Source organism: Megalobrama amblycephala, linkage group LG11 (assembly GCF_018812025.1).
Source record: "Megalobrama amblycephala isolate DHTTF-2021 linkage group LG11, ASM1881202v1, whole genome shotgun sequence".
Classification (NCBI taxonomy): Eukaryota; Metazoa; Chordata; class Actinopteri; order Cypriniformes; family Xenocyprididae; genus Megalobrama; species Megalobrama amblycephala.
Window position 1 is genome coordinate 2,084,677 of NC_063054.1, and position 23,391 is coordinate 2,108,067.

Here is a 23,391-nt window from a genome sequence, read left to right on the forward strand (position 1 = left end):
AAATACTAACTGGACCATAGAATCCTTCACATCTTACGCACCCGAAATCGGCGAATTTCACTGCCAAATCAGAAGCGCAATAGAACAGTTTTCAAATTAAGTCACTGGTAAATTGCATGACTCCTACAGTAAATGTTATATTGTATATATGTTTTATTTGACCAGTTGTGGAATCCAACCATTCAACCATCTGAGGTACGTAGTTAACCTACTTTGAATATTTCCATTTTATGCAACTGTACACATTTATTAATAGTAAATTAATAATGAATACATTTAAGATCATCATGTTTGCAGCGAACAATATATTTCAGACCTAGTAAGAGTAATAATAGTTTCTAGGTTTGATTTGAAATATATTGTATGTTTTAATGGATCACGCTACAAACATAATGATCTTATAATGCATGATGCATTGCTGCGTCCGTTATCCCATAATTCCCACTTTTGAACACTTTTGCTTTAACGGACATTAGACAACACTGCAAAATCAAGCTGTTATATTCATATATTTATTGTCCAACATTCCCAATTTTTCTGATGCATGTCCTTAATTTAATTTCATATGTTGGTATTAATTCAGTGTTTACACGCCTAATGCTAATACTAGATCTTTTAAAGAATTTTAACCCAAACTGACTGGGTTTCTAGAGAGCAAAAAGGTTTTGTGAAAAAAGTGGAAGACTTAAACACAAAGTCTGTAAAATAAACTGTTAAAAGGATTTGATGATCACTAGTGATAGTATTTTATTCTGTGTTGTTCATCATTCAGGTTGGATTTCAGCTTTAATGTACTTTTTTTTTTTTTTTTTTTTAACAAAGCAGCTGATATTGCCATAGAAACTAGTGGACTGCCGAGGCTCTTTCAGCCCAAAATGGCGGAAACGCAATGGAACGTTCTATTGAGTGACGATTCTTCTTAGTGTATATTCTTTGTCCTTGCTCAAATCCTTACACTTGCCCTTTTTCCTGCTTCTAACACATCAACTTTGAGCACAAAATATTCACTTTCTATATATATAACAGGTGAAGAGATAATCAGTGTTATTCACTTGTCAGTGGTCATAATCTTATGCCTGATCAGTGTAGCGAAGTTCAAAGCCTATAATTTACATATAATAGTTTATCATTCGAATACATTATAGAAACATTTGGATTTGTGCAGAATTGGAGAGGTAGGTAGGCGACGTGTTCTTTTACTTTTTGTTACAGTTCTGTTCTGAATAGGCTATTGTTTGTAGGATTTATTGTCTATAGCTATAAGTTTATAGTTTGTTTGAAAATAATAATGGCCATATTCTGTGGTGAAGCCTTGATTTTTATTTTATGCCTAGCTAGGTGGAAGATAAGACAACCTGCATGTTTTTTTTTTTTTTAATGTATAGCCTATTTTATTAGGTTTTTTTTAGAAGCCCACCTCAGCTTGTCAAAAATGTTTTTTTTTACTGTGGTAGTGCTAATAAACATTTAAACTAACATTGTGATATGCTTATATCAGTGTTTATATATATATGGATTTTATTGTCAGTAAAGTGTTGATCTGAAAGTCTAAATCAATCAGACGTCCAACTCATTGTCGGCCACTGTGGTCTTCACAGAAAAAACAGAAACTTTAATTTAACAAACAAAGTGCTCAAAACATTTTTCTAAATTAACTTAATTTAGAATTAATTTAGAATTAATTCTAAATTAACATTTTTCTAAACATTTTTCTAAATTAAATCTTAATTTAGAATTAGAATTAAAACTACTTTGCTATTAAAAAAAAAACTGAAATATTTTAATGGCTGCAACAAAGGCTATATTGTGGGGAGGATTTAAAACAAGAAACACAGGCTCCAGTCGGGCTTGGGCTGGGAATTCTGACAAGCTGTCGTACATGGGCTGGGCTCGGGCCTGAGTGTTTCGGGCCAGGGCTGGGCTAAGGTCTTTATTTAAGGCCTGTGTAGGGTTCTATAGATGATCTGACTATTGATGTGTGTGTTCTGCTCTCTTTCAGTCTTCCTCACTGTAATCTCACTGTTCATTGCTGCGAGAGTTTGTCATCAGCTCTTCAGTCCTCAAACTGTGTCCTGAGAGAGCTGGACCTGAGTTACAATGACCTGCAGGATTCAGGAGTGAAGCTTGTTTCTGATGGTCTGAAGAGTCCAAACTGTCAGCTGCATATACTGAGGTATTTAAGAACATATAAGAGATCATTTACAGTGAGACGGTCATAATGTTGATGTGTTTGTAGATGATCTGACTGTTGATGTGTGTGTTCTGCTCTCTTTCAGACTTGCTGGCTGTAATCTCTCTGTTCAGTGTTATGAGAGTTTGCCATCAGTTCTTCACTTGTCAAACTGTGTCCTGAGAGAGCTGGACCTGAGTTACAATGACCTGAAGGATTCAGCAGTGAAGCTTCTTTCTGATGCACTGAAGAGTCCAAACTGTCAGTTGCAGATACTGAGGTAATTATGAACATATAAAATCAAATTTACAGTCAGACTGTCATAATGTCGATGTGTTTGTAGATCTTATTGTTGATGTGTGTGTTCTGCTCTCTTTCAGACTTGCCGGCTGTAATCGCTCTGTCCAGTGTTGTGAGAGTTTGTCATCAGCTCTTCAATTTTCAAACTGTGTCCTGAGAGAGCTGGACCTGAGTAACAATGACTTGCAGGATTCAGGGTTGAAGCTTCTTTCTGATGTACTGAAGAGTCCAAACTGTCAGCTGCAGATACTGAGGTATTTAAGAATATATAAGTGTCACGGTGGGTTGTAGTATTCAATCGCATGACAAAGGAGATCTCTTCAGGAATCTTTAATGTAATCTGAACAAGGAACAGGGGAAATAACCAGGAAAATAAACTAACAAACACCACATAATGTTAAACAAAGCTAGACAAAGAACAGACAGAAACTGAGGGCTTGGGAGGAGGGCGTGGAACAAACTAAAGTCCAAGGGGCAAGAGGGTGGGTGCCCTGGAAGCTGACTAGGAGTCTCTTAGGCAAGACGGGAAGCCTCCAGGGTGGTACTGGTGGTACAGGGATCCAGGGATGTGCGGGAAATTCTGGGGCCCAGGGTGGTGCTGGCAGCTCAGGGAGCCGCCAGGGTGGCACTGGTTTAGGAGGCCATGGTGGCACCAACAGTTCAGGGGGCCAGGGCGGGGGCGACAGTTCAGGGGGCCAGGGCGAAGCCGACAGTTCAGGGGGCCAGGGCGGAGTTGACAGATGGTGCTGGCAATGGCGACACGTAGAAGTGGTGTGCAAGACTGAAGTGTTTGTTTGTGCGTGTGTGGCATTAACTGAAGGTGAATTTGTGTAAAGACAGTTCAGAGACAGCCTCCTCAGCTGTAGACGGGTAGCCCCGCCACAAAATTTTCTTGGGCAGAGCTACGGCTGTGTGTGCAGCCCACACACACACAAATGAGCTGTAGCCATGATGGTCAATGTTGTATTCACTGGGATGGGATATGTGGCGAAGTCTAGAGCGGACTCAGGGACTGGAGCAGACTCCCGGGCTTGAGCGGACTCTGGAACAGACTTAGGGTTCTGGAGCAGACTCTGGAGCAGGCTCGAGCTGAAGCGGACTCTGGAGCAGACTGGGGCTGGAGTGGACTCAGGGGCTCTGGTCAGGGGTTGGAGACATCACTGGTCTCTGGTCAGGGCTGGAGCCTTCGTTGGACTCTGGTCAGGGGCTGGAGCCTTTGCTGGACTCTGGTCAGGGGCTGTTATTGGCTCTGACCAAAAGTCAATTAGCCATTGTTCTTCCACAGGTTGGAAGGACGAGGCTCTGGAATAGCAGCCATCTTAGGATGAGGCTCAGGAGTGGTGGCCATCTTGGGAAGAGGCTCAGGAGTGGTGGCTCTCTTGGAAAGAGGCTCAGGAATGGCAGCCATCTTGGAAAGAGGCTCTGGAAGGACAGTGGCCATCAGATTCACTGGACTGAGGACTGGGATAGCCTTAGCAGATGTAGAGGAAGGAAAGGAGGCAGACTTCAGAGCTGACCTGACCGATGTTAATGCTGGGTCTGCAACTTTGGCCTCCAGGTCTGCACTGTTGGAAACACACTCCGTACACAGAAAAACACAGGAGGGCAGAAATGGACGGATCCATTGGAATGGTATGTGGAGGGCTCCGGCGTGGGGTGAGCTGGTGTTGATAGCACTGTGGTTTTCCAGCACCCACTCCACAAACGCAGTGAAACTCCCTCAAGGACCCACACTGGATAAGAAGATAATCAGTGAATGGTCTGGAAAGTGAGTGAGGTGCGCCAGCTGTTGAATCTCCAGGTGTGGGCCTCAAGGGACTGCTGTTCTTGGTCCATGCACATTAATTGGACTCCAGGCAGGTCCATCTTTCAGTTTGGGTCTAGCTTTCTGTCACGGTGGGTTGTAGTATTCAGTCGCATGACAAAGGAGATCTCTTCAGCGTTTTCAATTGCTGACCCTCGCTTATGGAATCAGCACCTTCACTCATGGTTTTTCAATGTAGGCTTAAAACACATCTTTTCTCTAATGTTTTAGAGTAGTATTTCGTGTTATTTATGTTATTTAATATTATGTATGCTATTTATATTATCTATTGTTAGATTTTGCTGTATTTGGCCGTGCAGTCGTTTGGGTGGCTCGCCAATGTATTAGATTTCTCTAATACATAAAATAAGTAAGCTTGACCAGAGTTCTTGTGGGGAGAAGAATTTATTGAAGGTAGTAGTGGAGCACAGTTCTTCAGCAGCGATGTTAGCGTGTCAGCCTTCAAAACATCTTAACCCAAAGTTCTGTCTGTGGGACAGAACTTTATACATGACATCAAAAGGGCTACAAACAATAGAACACTGTTAGGACCTCCCACCGGAGATCGATCTACCCTGCGATCTACTCTGAGCAATGCTGTTTGTTTGTCATTCACACCCATCAGTTTCTGTGGGCCATACGTCTGTATGGGCCATTTGGTTCACACCTTTACAAACACAGAGTTGATTGCATCTGAGGCACAGTCACAATGTAAATGTATCTAACTAAAGATAATGAAAATACACATAATCTTTCAACCCCTCCTCTGATCATTTTTGATCATAAAACAAACTTTCATAAATCACGTATACAGCATGCTGCATACAGGTTTCATTACTTAATGTAATGACAGAATAAGTGTTTATGATGAAGACTGCATCCTTCTGAATGCTTGAGTCCTTTCTTATTTTGACATTGTGGTCTTGAGGAAGTGGCGGATAGTGTTGTTTTCTGTGGACGTTCAGGCATGTCCAGCTAGGTGGCCAGTGAAGTACGGTCTAGGCGTTGGATATCTTTGGTCATCCTCTGGAGTCATCTTTGGTCATCCTCTCACACAAAAGAGAAAAGGGAAACGTATCTTGCCAAGGAAAATATTTTAAACAAATAACTCCAAACTGCTCCTAAAACTGTCCCTATTTAATATTGGCAGGACACTACTGTGTTTATCAGTGGATGTATGTTTATGTCTTCGTCCTCAGGCGACAAGCTAGAGCCTAAAAACCCTAGTCCCGCCATTTCTGGACTCTGATAAACACTACTGCCATCTATCCCTCATCTCTAGGTAGATGTTTCAAATCCCACTGGCTCACGTCGATCCACTTTTCTTTTCTTTGCACCTTAACTGCTCCATCAGCTACCAAGAGATCCTGATGTGGGCTTTTCCACCTGGATTCTCGCTGTGACCTCTGAGTTTTTTTATTTGTTACTTTACCATAGCCTCCCTTTGGAGGTGTCAAAACTTTATCCTTGGCATTGTGTACTGCCAGGCTGAGTCTGTCATCAGTTTGGACAAGGCTGTCAGATGTTAGATTTTCATTGGGCATGGGCCGGCCTGTGACATGTTCAAAGAAGTATAGTCCTGTTTTCCTGTGGTCATCCTCACTGCATTGGTTGTCTTCATGCAGTTCAACTCTGTCTTGCTCAAGTTGTCTTAATGCCGCTGTATGTGCACCTCTCTCCTTTACGGCTTGTTTAGCAGCACCGTCTACTAGGACATCATATTTGGCTTCAGTTGTTGAAACTTCTGTGTATGCTTTCACCTTATTTGCATACACATGAAGTACATCAGTTGTTGGATGAGATGTCACTAGTTGGTGCTGCAGAGAGAGGTTCTTCAGTTTTCCTGCGGCTCAAAAGCTTTCAGCAGAGTCTGCTTTTGCTTGTCTGTCAGCTGCTGAAACCTCTTCAACAAGTTGTCATCATCATCACTTTGATGTGTTAAAATCAACTTGCAATCACGAACCCAGTGTCCTTCTTCGTTGCAGTACCTGCATCTTCCTTGACTTTTTGCTTTTGGGTATCTCACATATTCATGTTCTTCATACCCCGTTGTCCTGTTGTTGAATGACAAGGTTTTGGTTTGCAAAGCTCTGAGATTGACTTCCTGTGTTCTTTCAATCTTTGCTGACCATTCAACAATCTGCATGAATGCTGTTCCAATGCTGTCCCAGTCATCATACCTGATTTCAAGGGCTTTAGAAATCTCAGGTTTCAGTCCATTTACAAATGCGGTTTTAAGAGGCATGCCGGTATCTTTACTGAGATATTCATTGTTGTTCACACCGGCATATTCCAACCAAATTTGTATGAAGCGTTCTTCATACTCAGCAACACTTTCTCCTGTCTTCTGCATGCATGAGGTAATTTTAGCCCAATTAACCTCTGCAGGTTTCAGTTCAAACAAGAATGTTCGTACAGCCTCCCATCCAGCCTCAATGTTCGCTTGAGACTCACCAGTCCTTCTTTCAACACTTTCTGTTAATCTCTTTTGGTCATTGTCCCTTAAGTTCACATTAACAGTCATCACTCCATCTAGTGGGTGTAAATTGTAGATTTTCTGCAAACGCTGAAGAAATTGCCAAGCTTTCCGTGGTTGTTTGTACACATCTGGTAAATCTTTTGACCATTTGTCAACTTGCTCTGGAGTAGCTGGCTGGTATGTTCTGTGTGGAACATATTTCTTTACCACTTTTGTGACAGTTCGAGTTCGTCGTTCACCATTTTCCTCATACTCCTCCTCATTGTCAATTTCAACTTCAGTCCTTCTGTTTTTGACAATTACAGGAGCAATCCTAACCTTCAAATTGTCCTTTCTGATATCATCACGTGTGTTTACATTGCTGTCAGAGTTCACTGTGGAAATGCTGTCACTTTCTCCAAGCAGATAAAGGTCTTGTTGATCCTCATTCTTCTGGAGATCACTGAATGGATAGAGAAACTCTTGTTCTGCTTTGCTGCTAGATCTTATGGAATGACTCTTTTTTCCAGAACAGTCTTTTGATTCCAATCGTTTGGAAAGCAAATTTAACAACTTTGTCTTCTCCTTTAGTAGTCTTTCTTTGTCTTTCTTTTCATTCTGCAATTGTTCAGCCAGCGCTCGAACCTTTGCTTTCTCTGCTTTGTTCTCACGTAGTAATTTGTCAGTCTCACACTTCTGTAGATGCTGTTGAATTTGTTTGACCAAAATTACAGACAAGCCATCTCTGTTGGTGTTTGCTCTTGAGCGCTGCATCTTTCCATAAGCCCTTTTAATGTCCGGCAAGGCCCAATGTCCATTCTCTGAGTGCCTGATGTTGTACTTCTGGCAGATGTCACCCTGGCACTTCCTTAGTCCCAGCCTTTTGTCCAAATATTCATTCAGATTTTCCATCATCTGATCAATAGTAACATTTGGAGGTTCTGTTCCATGTCTTTCTGTTGTTGGCCTCAATGCAGGGCCATTACCATTGTTTCGTGCAGACTCAGCCATGGCAAGTACAGGAGATGTGCCCTCAGAGGTGTGAAAACAGAACAAAAGGTGTTAGAGCCGTTAGGTGCTTATTCAGATTTAAATTCTCAGCAATCTTTTAGACTGACCATTTCAGATACCCGGACAAATCAAATATGTTTCCAAAATACAAAATTGTGTATTATGGACTCTACTTGTACTCCTAACAAGTTTTCAATATTACTGTTAAGACAAAACATTCATTTTCAGGCTAATTTCCTTGTTAATTTCTGAAAACTTCTGACTGAAAAGACTTCTTTTTGAGTCCTAGCTCACAAGGCTTGTCTCTTAGACAATTTACTTTAGATCTTTCCGTATCTTTCATCGGAAGGCTAACCAACTTATAGTTCCATGGCTTTATGCCATCATCTTCTAACCCAGTTAGAACATTTATTTCAAAACTAAAATAGTGGCTACTGAATTAGCACCCAGTCAAGAAATTATATTTCTTGCAGCAACATCAGTCCCAAGACATTCTATGGTTTCTGCAGTCTCTGGATGAATGGACTAAACTGTTTCTTTAACAATTTCTACAGACACAAAGAGAAAGGACCAGGCCTTTGCTTCTACAATCTCTTAATGAACGGACCAAATTGTTTCTTAAACAATTCCTACACACTCCAGAGAAAGGACCAAACCGTGTACTATATATCTGTGGCTCCTACAGTCTCATGAGAATGGACTAAACCTCTTCCTTAAATGATTCCTACAGACTCCAGAGAACAGGGCCAAGCTATAAACCTCATATCTATAGCTCCTACAGTCTCAGGAGAATGGACTAAAACATTTAAAAGGTTCCTACAGACTCATGAGAAAGGCCCAAGCCTTGTACTACATATCTATGGCTCCTACAGTCTCATGAGAACGGACTAAACCTTTTTCTTAAATGATCCTTACAGACTCAAGAGAACAGGGCCAAGCTATAAACCTTATTTCTATAGCTCCTACAGTCTCAGGAGAATGAACTAAACATTTAAAAGGTTCCTACAGACTCACAAGAAAGGCCCAAGCCTAAAATTCTCAACAGTGCTACACTGTATTAGACTACACTACAAATTTTACTGGTCTACTTATTATTCCTCTTTTTTTTTTTTTTTTTCTTTAAGTTCTTTTAAGAGAGCTGATAAGTTTCACTCACCAAATTAGGATATTTGAGACAGAATCCAGTTGATTCAAATAAATTGTATCCACAGATGCAGTCTGTTGATCTTCAACATAAAAACTGTAGAATCTCCAAGACTTTTGTGTTCACTTCTTGTTGCAGTTGGTGAGTTCTCTTCTTGTCAGTCTCTCCTGGCTGGCGCGCCAAATTGTTAGATTTTGCTGTATTTGGCCGTGCAGTCATTTGGGTGGCTCGCCAATGTATTAGATTTCTCTAATACATAAAATAAGTAAGCTTGACCAGAGTTCTTGTGGGGAGAAGAATTTATTGAAGGTAGTAGTGTAGCACAGTTCTTCAGCAGCGATGTTAGCGTGTCAGCCTTCAAAACATCTTAACCCAAAGTTCTGTCTGTGGGACAGAACTTTATACATGACATCAAAAGGGCTACAAACAATAGAACACTGTTAGGACCTCCCACCGGAGATCGATCTACCCTGCGATCTACTCTGAGCAATGCTGTTTGTTTGTCATTCACACCCATCAGTTTCTGTGGGCCATACGTCTGTATGGGCCATTTGGTTCACACCTTTACAAACACAGAGTTGATTGCATCTGAGGCACAGTCACAATGTAAATGTATCTAACTAAAGATAATGAAAATACACATAATCTTTCACTATGCTATTTTTTTAGTTGTGTTTAACTACATACATAAATTTTACTTGGAACCGCGTGCAAGTGATGAATTGAGAGCTCTTTCGTGTTTATTACTCTTGGAACAGTTTAAAATCTCATGAAAGTTTTACACAGGTCCACAGGAAAAGCATGTGCACTCCACAAATCTGGCCTTTATGGAAGAGTGGCAAGAGGAAAACTATTGTTGAAAGAAAGCCATAAGAAGTCCCCTTTGCTTTTTCCGGCAAGCCATGTAGGGGACACAGCAAACATGTGGAAGAAGGTGATTTGGTCAAATGAGACCAAAATTGAACTTTTTGGCCTAAATGCAAAACGTTATGTGTGGCAGAACCCTAACACTGCACATCACCCTAAACACACCATCCCCACTGTAAAACATGCTGGCGGCAGCATCATGTTGTGGGGATGCTTTTCTTCGGCAGGGACAGGGAAGCTGGTCAGAGTTGATGGGAAGATGGATGAAGCCAAATATAGGGCAATCTTAGATGAAAACCTGTTAGAGTCTGCAAAAGACTTGAGGCTGGGGCAGAGGTTCACCTTCAAGCAGGACAACCACCCTAAATATACAGCCAGAACTACAATGGAATTGTTTAGATCAAAGCATATTCATTTGTAAGAATGGCCCAGTCAAAGTCCAGACCTAAATCCAATTGAGAATCTGTTGCAAGACACGAAAATTGCTGTTCACAGAAGCTCTCCATCCAATCTGACTGAGCTTGAGCTATTTTGCAAAGAAGAATGGGCAAAAATTTCACTTTCTGTTGCCCGGTTTCACAGACAGGGCTTAGCATAAGCCAGGATTAGTTCTTAGTTCAATTAGGGTATTTTAAGTAGCTTTTATAAACATACACTAGAAAAATACATTACTGGTGTACATCTTGAGACAAAACAATGGCACTGACAGTACAATGTAGAGACATGGTAGAGACATGCCACAAAAGACTTTCAGCTGGTGGAAGGTGGTTTTACAGAGTATTGACTCAGGGGGACTGAATACAAATGAATGCCACACTTTTCGAATATTTATTTGAAAAAAAAAGGTGGACACCATTTATCATTTTCCTTCCACTTCAAAATTATGTGCCACTTTGTCGTGGTCAATCACATAAATTCCCAATAAAATAAATTTTTGTTTGTGGTTGTAATGTTTCAAAATGTGTAAAAGTTCAGTGGGTATGAATACATTTGCAAGGCACTATATACTTAGGCGGACAATAACATACTTGGGCTGGCCGCCCTAGTAGAAACTATGTGTAAGCAGCACTGGAAATATTGAAATCATGTAAATACACATACAATAACTGCTTGAAACTCAAACATAGTAGGAGTCAGTATTACACCTTAATGCTGCCATAATAAGAAAAGAAGACAGAAAGTATGTAGCTACTTTTCCCACACATCAGAGGAGAGGACAGATGAAAGGGAGACACTTACAAAAGTTAGCTCACCAGTGTGACAGTTGTCTGCATTCTGTAAAATACACTGTCTACACTGGACGTGGGCAGCGTGACACGTCAAAATCAAATAGAATCCATGTGACAAGCTGACAACAGTAACCTGAGCCCCCTTTTTATGTCTGACGTACTCCACGCACTTGTTCTGACAACAGGGCAAATAGGTTTTGAATGTTCACTTTGACATGTCCAATGTAGACAGAAGGACTAATAATAACAGGTTCTGATAGCATTTGATGTGCATTTACACTCCACCTGCCAACACTTTTATTTTAATTCATTGGACAAAACATTTTAAAAAAATTATTTGACTGATAGCATTATTTATCTTCAAAATTTCTCCAGTTATCGTGGTAATATTGTTGTTATTGTAATTACTGCTATTGTAATTTTATTTATTTATTTATTTATTTATTTATTTATTTATTTTGACCATGATAATCGTTTAGTGAAAATCTGATAAATGCACAACAGTTCTGGTGTGGTTTTGTTTGGAACTATTTTCATTGGTCAAATAAAGCAAAACCAGAGAATATTGTGTCTAAAGCTCACAATATAAACTATTATTTATTGAACTGTTTAAAATAACATCTTATTTGCAATCATTTTTACATTCAGGAAAACCAGATTCTGCCCGTGTGATATTGCTCAACTATATCACAAAATATATGTATAAGTATCACAAACATAAGAAAAACAAAAAAATGCCCCTGTATGACTTTTTTTTCTGACTGCTTTCCATTATGCAGCATAACACAGTGAATGCTTGGACTCTCAAGGCATGTTTTTGTTTGTTTTTTGTAAAGTAAATGATGTACTTAATAATGTCAGACAAACACAGTCCTAGCAGAGCACTCTTTATCAATAGATTAATCAAACCACATTTAAAACCTCAGCAAATGAAATATCACAGTTGCTGTTTCCATCCACCTATTTTTATGTGCATTTTAGGATATTGCATACAAAACTGCTGGATGGAAATGCAACGATGCACATAAATTCAAATTAAAGTCAGATTTTTTTTTTTTTATCTGACAAGAAAATATATAGTGCATAAACTTAGATGGAAACACAGTTACTGAATTACTTTGCACGATGGGATGGCATAATTGGACTAACAAGCCGGCCGATCTTGTCAACAGCATCTGAAATGGTGTTTTGGTCATTTTGAAATGTCCGAGCAAAGTCTGTTGTCAAAGTGTTTTGGTATAATTACCTTTCAGAAGTGTCTTACACGACGACATACCCAAATAGCAGCATCTGTCCCCAAAAGCAAGATAACATATTTAATGTGGTTCGTCTGCACACTCTAAGATGCAAGTAATTTCTTAGGGCTGGGTACAAAATATTGATTTCTCCATTTTAATCGATTCTCATTTTTACGAACCGATATTGATTCTTAAATCCCAAGAATCGATTAGTCTAGTCTGTTTTCAGTTGATGAATGAACAGAACATGTAGCGTGCCTCCCATCCATAAATTGCATTAATCTTTGTGCTTTGTTTCTTTTGATATTTAAGCAGTCTCAGATTTCATATGACATCCATCCTATTATGAGATTCCAAAAATAAATACCGTTTTGCCGCTGTTTAATGTGGCGTGACAGACAGATCACTGTAGCGCCTCAGTTAAAGAGAAGCTGCAGCACGAGTGTATGTGAACATCCTCTCCTCTGCTTTAATACAAGTTACAGCATGAATTAAACACTACTACACATCTTAAGGTATGTTAAAATATACAGCACAACTTATCACAACATATTTCGAATCGAATCAAAACCATGTGAATAGAAATCGTATAGAATCGTGAAAATTGTGTCAATACCCAGCACTATAATTTATTATATAGGAAAATTGTTATATACAGTTTGTTCTCCTCCTCCTCACTGCCCTATCAGGCATTGACTTGTAAGGCAGCATTTGTGCATGAAGGCACCTCACGAAACTGATTTCAGACAGACTTCTGAGGCAGCGTAACCGTTTAATGATCTACCTCAAAATAGCACGCTCTTTGCTGAGAACTAAACAAATATTTAAATATAGCTACAAGCAGCAATTACAGGGCCAAGCACAAAAGCAGCACAAGAAGCCAGCCAACATGGCTGTGAGCATCAGACTAACTGCAACAGTGAGCAATTAAAGATCTATTAAGATCATTTTTGGCAAAAGATTGTGGGATATCAAAGGCAGTGGAGGATACATCTATGCTGCCTTCAAAAATCGATCAGAGAAAGGTATGTCAGGAGACAGGAAGTGATCTAACATTTAGGCATGCCTTGATGCCTTTCTACCTTGAAATGTGTCCGCTGAAGGCAGCATTTTCCAATTTTTGGATGCAGCCTACATTTCTAAAGTGTGTTTAGAAATTACTGCTGATATATTTGATCGAGTTGCATTTTTGATTATGTTTGAAAATCCAGTGCATTTAGAGTTTGAATGAGACATGAGAACTCTTGTATAAATTCACACTATGAGTGATATTCACTCAACTGTTGAGTGTGGATGTGTGTTTTGTAGATGATGAGGCTGTTTTGATCCATCTGTAGGTTGTCTGGCTGTATGGTGACAGAGGAAGGCTGTGGTTTTGTGTCTTCAGCTCTGAGTTCAAACCCCTCACACCTGAGAGAGCTGGATCTGAGCTACAATCACCCAGGAGATTCAGGAGTCAAGCTGCTTTTGGGCAAACTGAAGGATCCAAACTGCTCCCTGCAGATACTCAAGTGTGTCAAACTCTGATTCTGACATAGTGAACGTATGCATGATGCATATCTACATTAATGTGTGCTTCTGTGTTTATAGTGTGGATCATGGAGGAGAGATCAGACTCACAGCAGGACCACGAAAGTGTAGGTCTACACACACACACACGTTCATTTTTGTGAATTGTGGGGGAATGCATTTTGTGAATCCATAGGTGTAATGGTTTTTATACTGTACAAACTGTATTTTCTATTCCCCTACACTACCCCTACCCCTAAACCTAACCATCACAGAAAACTGGCACATTTATACTTTCTCACAAAAACTCAAAAGGTCTCCAAAACCAACCCAGAACATTCACTGCCAAAAGATTGTGACAAAATTCTGTTGTCATAACAACCAAGGTTGATAGTTTTAAGAATTTACCTCCTTAAAACTAAATAACAAAGACAAAATAAATATGATAAAATCAATTTCCCTGCCAGGTGAACAGTGCAACAGGAAAATCATGCCAAATACAGTAAAAGAAACCGCCCAATCTGGCAACACTGAATACAGATGGTTTCAAAGCAGCTTTACAGTGATAACAGGAAAATAATTCAATCATGCAAACAGAGTTCAATTCTGCTGTAAAACAGCTCTAAAAAGACAATAGTAAAGAGCCATTATTTAGGTGAAATCAGTTCAGTATTGATTAATTTCGGTTCAATAACTGTGTAAAGTACATCAATTATGAAATGAGTTCAATTCAGCTATAAATCAGAAAACGGTGATGTCATCGTCCAGCTTAGCTCAGTTCTCATTCAATAGTGTCAGTGCAGACAAATCAATAATACTGCTGAATATTAAGTTTCACTTTATTAGTGAGGACATTGCATAGGCTTCTATGGAATTATTTTTGTGCCAAAAAAACCTTAAAAAATAAATTGCAGGCAAAATGTTTGACTTTGTTTTTAATGCACTGCATGTTTTGCTAACTGTTTTCTCCTCATTATTTCGCTGATCTGCACATACAAATGTGTTTCCAGAGTTTTCATTTACACTTCTGAAGTTTTCGTTTACAATCCCTTTATTTTCGCTCACAATTCTGGCACAAATTTCTTGTGGGGGTGGGGCTAGCAGCAGTGTGTTCTCATTGCGTTTGCTTTTTCAGGTGGAGAGGTACTTTAGAGCTTATTTTGAGCCCACAACATTATACAGCAGTGTTGTCTTGATTTAGCCCAATCATTATAGGACCTGGTTATGTACATACAGTTACAGTCTTCGATTAGATCATATTCAAAGGGGAAAAAGTAGTCTTTAATATGAATAAATATATGTCCAAATGCATAACCTAGTCTACAATGTGCACGGACTTTGAGTCATAAAGATACTTTAAAAACCACACAGTGACTGTGACAGTAATCCATGTGACACCAGTGGATGAATCAATGTCTTCTGAAGTGAAACAATAGATAAGAAAAATACTAATAATTTAAACCGTTTTAATTATTAACAATCGCTTTTGATCAACTGCCATGCATGTCTGGGTTCACAGAGATGGATTATTTTCTTAAAAAGCTTTGCGTTTATGTGATAAACGAAAGTCATATACATCTTGGATGGCATGAAGGTGAAAAAATGACGAGAGAATTTTAATTTTTGGGTGGACTATCCCTAACACTGATGTTGCACTCCATAATGTACCCATCCAGTTACTGTTTTGTTACTTTGAACTGTAACAGGAACTGTTCAAAGGATCATTGTTGCATTTAAAATATATATGAACTTTACACTTGTATTTTGTATGTACACATACAGCTTGTATAGTAATGTATGTCATGAGAATACTGTGCAGTTAGTGTTTTGTGGATTATGGTCTTTCATGTCACAACATAACTACATTCACTTTCATATTTATTTATATCCTGTAGTAACGATAAAAAAATGTAAATTTATTTGAATTGACTCATATCACCCTGTAGCCCAAGACTGGTTGTCCACTGAAGCTAAGCAGGGCTGAGCCTGGTTAGTACCTGGATGGGAAACCTCCTGGGAAAACTAGGTTGCTGCTGGAAGAGGTGTTAGTGAGGCCAGCAGGGGCGCTCACCCTGTAGTCTGTGTGGGTCCTAACACCTGGGGTACACTATACTGTCAAAAAAGCACCATCCTTCGAGGTCCTGACTCTCTGTGGTCGTTAAAAATCCCAGGATGTCCTTTGAAAAGAGTAGGGGTGTAACCCCAACATCCTGGCCAAATTTGCCCATTGGCCTCTGTCCGTCATGGTCTCCTAATCATCCCCATATACTGTTTGGCTTCATCTCTCTGTCTCCTCTCCACCAATCAGCTGGTGTGTGGTGGGCGTTCTGGCGCAATATGGCTGCCGTCACATCATCCAGGTGGTGCTGCACATTGGTGGTGGTTGAGATTCCCCCTTCAATATGTAAAGTGCTTTGAGTACCTAGAAAAGGACTGTATAAATGTAAGGAATTATTATTAATTATTATTATCATATTTCAATTACATTTATTCAAAAACTGGTTTAAAAAAAGTCACAGTTGAAACTGTTAATGTATTTCCAATTTTAAATGTTAGATGATAATGTTATAAATAAATAAAATAACTAAATAAAATTATCAGCATGATAAAAAAAAAAAGGCAAAATTCTTGTGTGAAAAATGAACTGACATGCCCACTGAGGTCTATACAGTCTGACAGCAAGCCACGGTTGTAATTTTCATGTTTGAATTCATCAGAATTAAGTGATCATTAATTGTGATGAGTGCATATGCTAACAATGGGTAGAGTGATGGCCAGGGCTGACCTTAATTACCTGGTTGGAATGAGACTTCAGTCTTGATTTCTGAATATATCACATTAATGTATATGACACTAGTAATCTCTTTAAATTGTAACAGCACAACCTAATCAGACCCAACAATAGAGAATATTCATCAGGAATAAACAAATATTCTCAGAAAACATTGGATATTATGCAATATGTTCAGTGTTATACATAGTACTTTAATGTAAATTAAACCTCAAGACTTTCATTTTCTCTCACATTTGATGTCTCATGCTCCTAAAAGCTTATATTGATAAAGTAGTATTGGCAGATAAACACAGATACAATTCAAAAACAAAACTCTATATCTTTATAGCACTAAAATGAAATAGTAACCCGCTAACAGATGATTACATAAACACAATACAGACCTCTTCACTTCCAGGTCAAGAAGCTGTCAATTAAAAACTCAGTAGCCAATGAGAACACAGCACTGCTAGCCCCGCCCACACAAGACATTTTTGCCAGAATGGTGAACGAAAACTCAGGGATAATAAACGAAAACTTCAGAAGCGTAAAGGAAAACTCTGGCAATGCATTTGTATGTACAGATCAGTGAAATAAAAGAGGAGAAAACAATTAGCAAAACATTCGGTGTATTAAATGGTGTGAAACATCGAACACAAACACACACAGTTTAGTTTTTGTGAATTGTTGGGACATTCCATAGATGTAATGGTTTTTATAATGTACAAACCGTATTTTCTATCGCCTTACACACACACACACACACACACTTGTCTAGTGACTGTTGTTTTGTTGTTATAGATGTTTCTCTCTTATTGTGTTCAGATGCCTGTGATCTCACACTGGATCCAATCACAGCAAACACTCAACTCATTCTGTCTGAGGAGAACAGGAAGGTGTCAGGTTTGGAAGAGCATCAGTCGTGTCCTGATCATCCAGAGAGATTTGATGAATGTCGTCAGATTCTGTGTAGAGAGAGTCTGACTGGACGCTGTTACTGGGAGGCTGAATGGAGCGGATATAGTGCTGATATATCAGTGACATATCCAGGAATCAGCAGGAAAGGAGGGAGTGATGACTGTATGTTTGGATTAAATGACAAATCCTGGAGTCTGGACTGCTCTGATAACAGATTCACCGTCTGGCACAATAAGAACAGGACTGATATACCTGTCGTCTGTTCATCCTCTAAGAGAGCAGGAGTGTATGTGGACGTGTCGGCCGGCACTCTGTCCTTCTACAGCGTCTCTGACACACACACACTCACACACTTACACACATTCTACACCACATTCACTGAACCCCTCTATGCTGGATTTATGCTTTATTATAATGATTCTTCAGTGTCTCTGTGTCAGATTAAATAACACACACACACTTGTAAATCCTCTTTCATGTGTAGTTGTTTATCTACATCTAATTGTTTTGATAGTAATTCATTTTTTGATTCAGAGCTAACCGTTCCACTGCTGGCGGGGCTTAATAATTACCCGTCTGATGCTGCGAAAACCCTTCTGGTCAATCGGTCAAGCTTGGTTTGGCAAATACTGTCTCATGCCCTTTACTTTTTAGGGTGTTAATTTCATATAATTTTCTGTTAAGCAGCCAAACCCAGGCCTCTTGTCCATCTCAGTGATATCTAAGACATTATATATGTCTGATTTAATTCTCTAACAGTGTGAATGCCAGTACTTTATTTTATTAACTGCTCTCAGAACTCATTTTACTTGCATTTGTCGAGTGTCAGTGTGAGTGTGCAGCACTTTAACAACACTAGAGCGCGCGCGAGTGACGCAGACTGATGTGCTCCAGCTGCAGGAGTTACTGGAGTCTGTTCAACACATTCAGTCTGTGAGTTCACAAACACACTCCTATTGTTGTGCTGCAGTTGATCATCAGCTTGATCTCTGTATTCAACAGTGTTAATAAAGCATGTACAGGAGAGTCACTGCGGCCAGATGCAGATGTTGCATTACTGCAGGTCCGTCATGCACGTGTCAGTGCAGGACAGATGTGCTTCATCACAGCTTCTCCAGGAGGAGTCTGATCGCTCTCGGGCGGTGGGTCTGTAGCCCCGCCTCCTGCAGCTCATCTATATTTATAGGTTATTGCTACAATAGTCAGTCAGCCAGTGTAACAGTCATCTGCTTTCACACCGGACTCAAACGCATCTCAGGCTGTCAGTGGAGATCCAGACAGGAGCAGCATGACTGAGACTCACTCCGAGCCGACTCAAGACGCCACGCCGACGGACGCGATGAATGCCGCGGACGCGCCGGAGGAGAAGCAGGATCTGCTTTCACATTAGCAGTTGATTTGAACACTGCAGTCAGGAGTTTTGTCAGTCATACGGGTCGTCACAGGACTGTCTCAAGGTGTCATTAAAGGTTCGTGATGCCGGGTGCAGATTGCATCATCGGGTCCAGCCGTCCCTCAGTTGGTGTCTTAACAGGAAGAATATGGTGCGGAAACTCATTAATGTACACCTTCCAGCCAATCAGAATGCAGTATTCAGACAGGTCATGGTACAAGTAAACATCCTCAATGGCTCAAGCAGATTTTTAGCTCCAGTCTTACATACAGTAGTTGTTACTGGCCACTGATTTAATCCACTTATGTCAAATACAAACACATTTCTATGGATGTATTGCATTTTTTCTTGCAGTGTAAAAATGCTTTAATTTGGATATTTTCAACTATGAATATACTGCATTATATTCATGTGGTGTAACATTGTTAACATTCCCTCTTTACTGCTGTATATGAATCTGCACATGATCCGTGTTCGTCACAAACACATGCACACGGTCAGAGTGGAGCAGATGCCAGTAAAGTCTTTACATGCTGGTTTATTGTGATTAAATAAATCTGGACACGTTCAGACAGATTTGATCAGATGTGTGACTGTATTAGCTCTGATCTGTGTACAGTACGAGTTCCAGATGTTTCTCCTGTGATAGTCATGTGCTTCACCTCCATCTCACCTGCAGCCCAAGAAGAAGAAGAACATTTCCCATGATGCCTTCGGCACCAGGTTCGGCCGCTTACACATGCAGAAGCAGGACCTGAACAAACTACAGACACGCAAGATGAAGGGCCTGAGGAAGAGGAGAGGAGAGGAGCCGGCAGAGAGCGCATCACCCAAAACACCCCGAACAGAGAGTGATGTCTGACACTGACAGGACTGTGTTTGATACGAGACTTTCTCTACAGACCATGTTTGTGTAGCATCAGTCTGCGTCAGACGGTCCATCCTCCCGCACAAACACAATCACATGACCAGCTGCCGCTTCAACAGGAAATATAATGGAAATGTGATGCAATAAACAGATTTCTCCGGATCGTGTGTGTGTGTGTGTGTGTGTGTAGACTGTAACCCTGAGGTCAGACGTGAAGCACGATACATTCATCGTCTGTTTAACTTCATTGTTTCAGAAACAAATAACTGTAGTCAATTTAAAAATGAATCCATTATTTTCCTGCAAATTTGTGTCTGACCTTCGAATCGATAAGCTGCTGCTTCACCTGTGATCTGGACAATCATTGGATTGATCTGCATAATATTTTTCTTTTTTCTATTTCTGTCAGTTTATAGACAAAATTACTTTAGGTTTTAGAATTCAGTTCTTGAATTGTCTTTTCTCCTACACTGCCACTCTATCAACCAAAACATAAATTCAGAGGAATCACAGAAACATGGCAACTAAAAAAAGATGTTAATATCAAATACTACTTATTTTTTCATTATATAACAGAGAACGCAAATGTTCCGGAACACAAAAGCTTTGAAATATATATATTTTTTTCCATCACCTTGTCACAAAACATTCCCATGAGAAACTTTGCATTTGCTCAAAAAAGCACTGAGAAAGAGTTTTATTTTCATATGAAAATATCACACTGGTTTTGCAAGTGACTGCAAAGTTTCTTGGGGGAATGCAAATGTTTTGAAATCATTGGAAGATAGTTTTCTTCCATATATTATTTCCATTACATTAGTTTTGTGAATACACACTTTCAATGCAATTCAAACTACATTTATATTGAGTGACTTTGATATTAATGTATATTAACATTAACCGGACTGGATTATGTGTAATAAAACTAACTAATGTAAACAAAGGTCTGTACAGTACCATATGATTATAGAACAATTTTTTTTTTTCAAATAGTTCTTAAGTAGTTTAATATTAAATTATTTTTCAGAAATTGTGTGTATGTATGTATATATATATATATATATATATATATATATATATATATATATAGATAGATAGATAGATAGATAGATAGATATAGATATATTAGTGTGTGTGTAGCATAGATATAATGCTTTAAGGTCTTGATTGAATTAGAAAAATTAGGATTATGGAAACTTCAGTATCAATCTAATGATAATGAAGCAATTGAAGAAGACAGGCCTCAGAGACATTCTGCATCATTCAGATAAATCACAGTCACAATGCCAAAGTAACAGTGAAACATCATCAGTTTGACATTATTCCTTTTCATATGTGCGGACAGCCTGAACGCCCTCAAAGGTCAAGGTCTGGAAACAGAAACCAGGAGAGGAAATTTAGGAACATAAAATGTCATATAATATATGTATATCATACACCGATCAGGCATAACATTATGACCACCTTCCTAATACTGTGTTGGTCCCCTTTTGCTGCCAAAACAGCCCTGACCCGTCGAGGCATGGACTCCTCTAGACCCCTGAAGGTGTGCTGTGGTATCTGACACCAAGATGTTAGCAGCAGATCCTTTAAGTCCTGTAAGATGTGAGGTGGAGCCTCCATGGATTGGACTTGTTTTGTTCAGCACATCCCACAGATGCTCGATTGGATTGAGATGTACAGGACTTGTTGTTGTGCTCCTCAAACCATTCCTGAACCATTTTTGCTTTGTGTCAGGAGCATTATCCTGCTAAAAGAGGACACAGCCACCAGGGAATACTGTTTCCATGAAAGGGTGTACATGGTTTCAACAATGCTTAGGTGTCAAAGTAACATCCACATGGATGGCAGGACCCAAGGTTTCCCAGCAGAACATTGTCCAAAGCATCACACTGCCTCCACTGGCTTGCCTTCTTCACTGCAAAAACTGCTATTCTTACTTAGAATTTTTGTCTTGTTTCCAGTCCAATTATCTAAAAATTCTTAGATCAAGAAGCATTTTCTTAACAAGTAAAAATTATTTTCTTGTTTTTAGGAAAAATAGGTCAAAATTAAGTGAGTTTTTCCTTAAAACAAGCAAAATAATCTTAATCCAAACTGAAAACAGGATTATATAGCTTATTTTTGGTTTGATATAAAATTATTTTGCTTACCCCACTGGCAGATTATTTTGCTTGTTTTAAGGAAAAACTCACTTAATTTTTCCTGGTGCCATGTGTTCCCCAGGTAAGCGACACACACACACCCGGCCATCCATGTGATGTAAAATAAAACGTGATTCATCAGACCAGATCACCTTCTTCCATTGCTCCATGGTCCAGTTCTGATGCTCATGTGTCCACTGTTGGCTCTTTCGGCGGTGGACAGGGGTCAGCATGGGCACCCTGACTGGTCTGCAGCTATGCAGCTCCATACGCAACAAACTGATGCACTGTGTATTCTGACACCTTTCTATCAGAACCAGCATTAATTTCTTGAGCAATCTGAGCTACAGGAGCTCGTCTGTTGGATCGGACCACACAGTCCAGCCTTCAATGAGCCTTGGCCGCCCATGACCCTGTCGCCGGTTCACCACTGTTCCTTCCTTGGAGCACTTTTGACAGATACTGACCACTGCAGACTGGGAACACCCCACTTCACCTGTCAGTGCTCATAATGTTATGCCTGATCAGAATATAAATATAATATATTAATAATGCTGCTTACATTAATCATTTTACCATCCCTGATTTCTCTAACAATCTTTGTCTCCTTGTCGTCCCACCTCTGAATGTGAACAAGACTTTCTCCTTCCAAAGTTACAATGGACTGAAATGAGATGAAAATATGTGAGTCTGTTTTTTAGAAGTTTTATCATGATATAAACACAAATTGTCATATATGATCAAATTCATGCAGTGTAAAAAGAGACCTAACCTGCCAAAGTACTTTAAATTACTTCATGAAACTGATGTCAGATATGCTGCAGACTCAGTAAATGAATAAACACAAACCTTTGCTTGTCTGCCATCTGCAGTGATTTCATCAAACTCCTCTCCCAGTTTGAAAGAAATCTCAGTTCTTATGACGGAGCCCAGCATCTTCAAGACAACTTTGTCACCCTCATGACTGATGACAATTGAAGGTTTGGCAACACTGCCCAATTGCCTAATGGCAGAATCAATACCTGTGGGAACCAATACCAAAAAATATGAAGGTATTACAGACAGAGCAAAACTGTTATTATTATAGCCTATAAACCACACAAATTATAATTCATGCATTTTAAAATGCACTACTGCACCTTACACATGCAAAAATGTTACAAGAAATTCTGTCTTTCTGCAAAAAAATAACTTACCCAGTGCTTTCATGTATTCATCAAGGTTCTGGCTGTCAACCAGTATCCAAGTTGCACAAAATGCATCAACCATGTTGAGAGTTTAAAGATCAAACACACTGTGGTTCTTGTACAGTCACAGAGTTCACTGTCTCCTAACTGTCTGCGGACGGCTAATTAATATTGTGTCAGGGAGGCGGGGCTTTAGGGGAAGTTTGTGCTGATTGGATAGATTTTATTTACTGAATCTGTGATTTGTACATGGCAAGAAGTGACAATGTAATTTCAATAGTCAAATCCAATAACTGGTCTGGAACTTTGCATTTGAGCAAAGATTAAAATGTTAATAATGTTACAGTTTAGTATTTTACATATAGATTACCATATAAT

General features: G+C 39.5%; 2 protein-coding genes across 2 annotated transcripts in view; one reads left to right on the plus strand and one right to left on the minus strand.

Moving 5' to 3' along the window:
* LOC125278895 (NACHT, LRR and PYD domains-containing protein 3-like) overlaps positions 1-19,841 on the plus strand; it is a 52,846-nt gene extending 33,005 nt beyond the window's left edge. The window contains 6 exon segments of the mRNA XM_048208297.1: positions 2,000-2,173; positions 2,277-2,450; positions 2,551-2,724; positions 13,559-13,732; positions 13,812-13,858; positions 17,329-19,841. Of these exon segments, the coding sequence (XP_048064254.1) occupies positions 2,000-2,173; positions 2,277-2,450; positions 2,551-2,724; positions 13,559-13,732; positions 13,812-13,858; positions 17,329-17,870 (1,285 nt within the window). The 3' untranslated portion in view covers positions 17,871-19,841.
* A 924-nt stretch (positions 19,842-20,765) lies between these two features.
* LOC125278899 (fatty acid-binding protein, brain-like) lies at positions 20,766-23,168 on the minus strand. The gene is made up of 4 exons (XM_048208305.1): positions 23,023-23,168; positions 22,676-22,848; positions 22,389-22,490; positions 20,766-21,052 (listed from the first exon to the last, which is right to left on the minus strand). Exons 1-4 carry the CDS (start codon positions 23,093-23,095, stop codon positions 21,002-21,004), a joined length of 399 nt encoding a protein of 132 aa, XP_048064262.1. The 5' UTR covers positions 23,096-23,168; the 3' UTR covers positions 20,766-21,001.
* Positions 23,169-23,391: the final 223 nt, after the last annotated feature.

Excerpts from the sequence above, each read along its gene's own strand:
- LOC125278899 (XM_048208305.1), bottom strand. The coding sequence starts at position 23,095 with ATGGTTGATGCATTTTGTGCAACTTGGATACTGGTTGACAGCCAGAAC. Across the intron at positions 22,491-22,675 it reads CAGATGGCAGACAAGCAAAG|TCCATTGTAACTTTGGAAGG; the intron begins GTTTGTGTTTAT and ends ATCTCATTTCAG. Across the intron at positions 21,053-22,388 it reads GGGATGGTAAAATGATTAAT|ACCTTGACCTTTGAGGGCGT; the intron begins GTAAGCAGCATT and ends TTCTGTTTCCAG.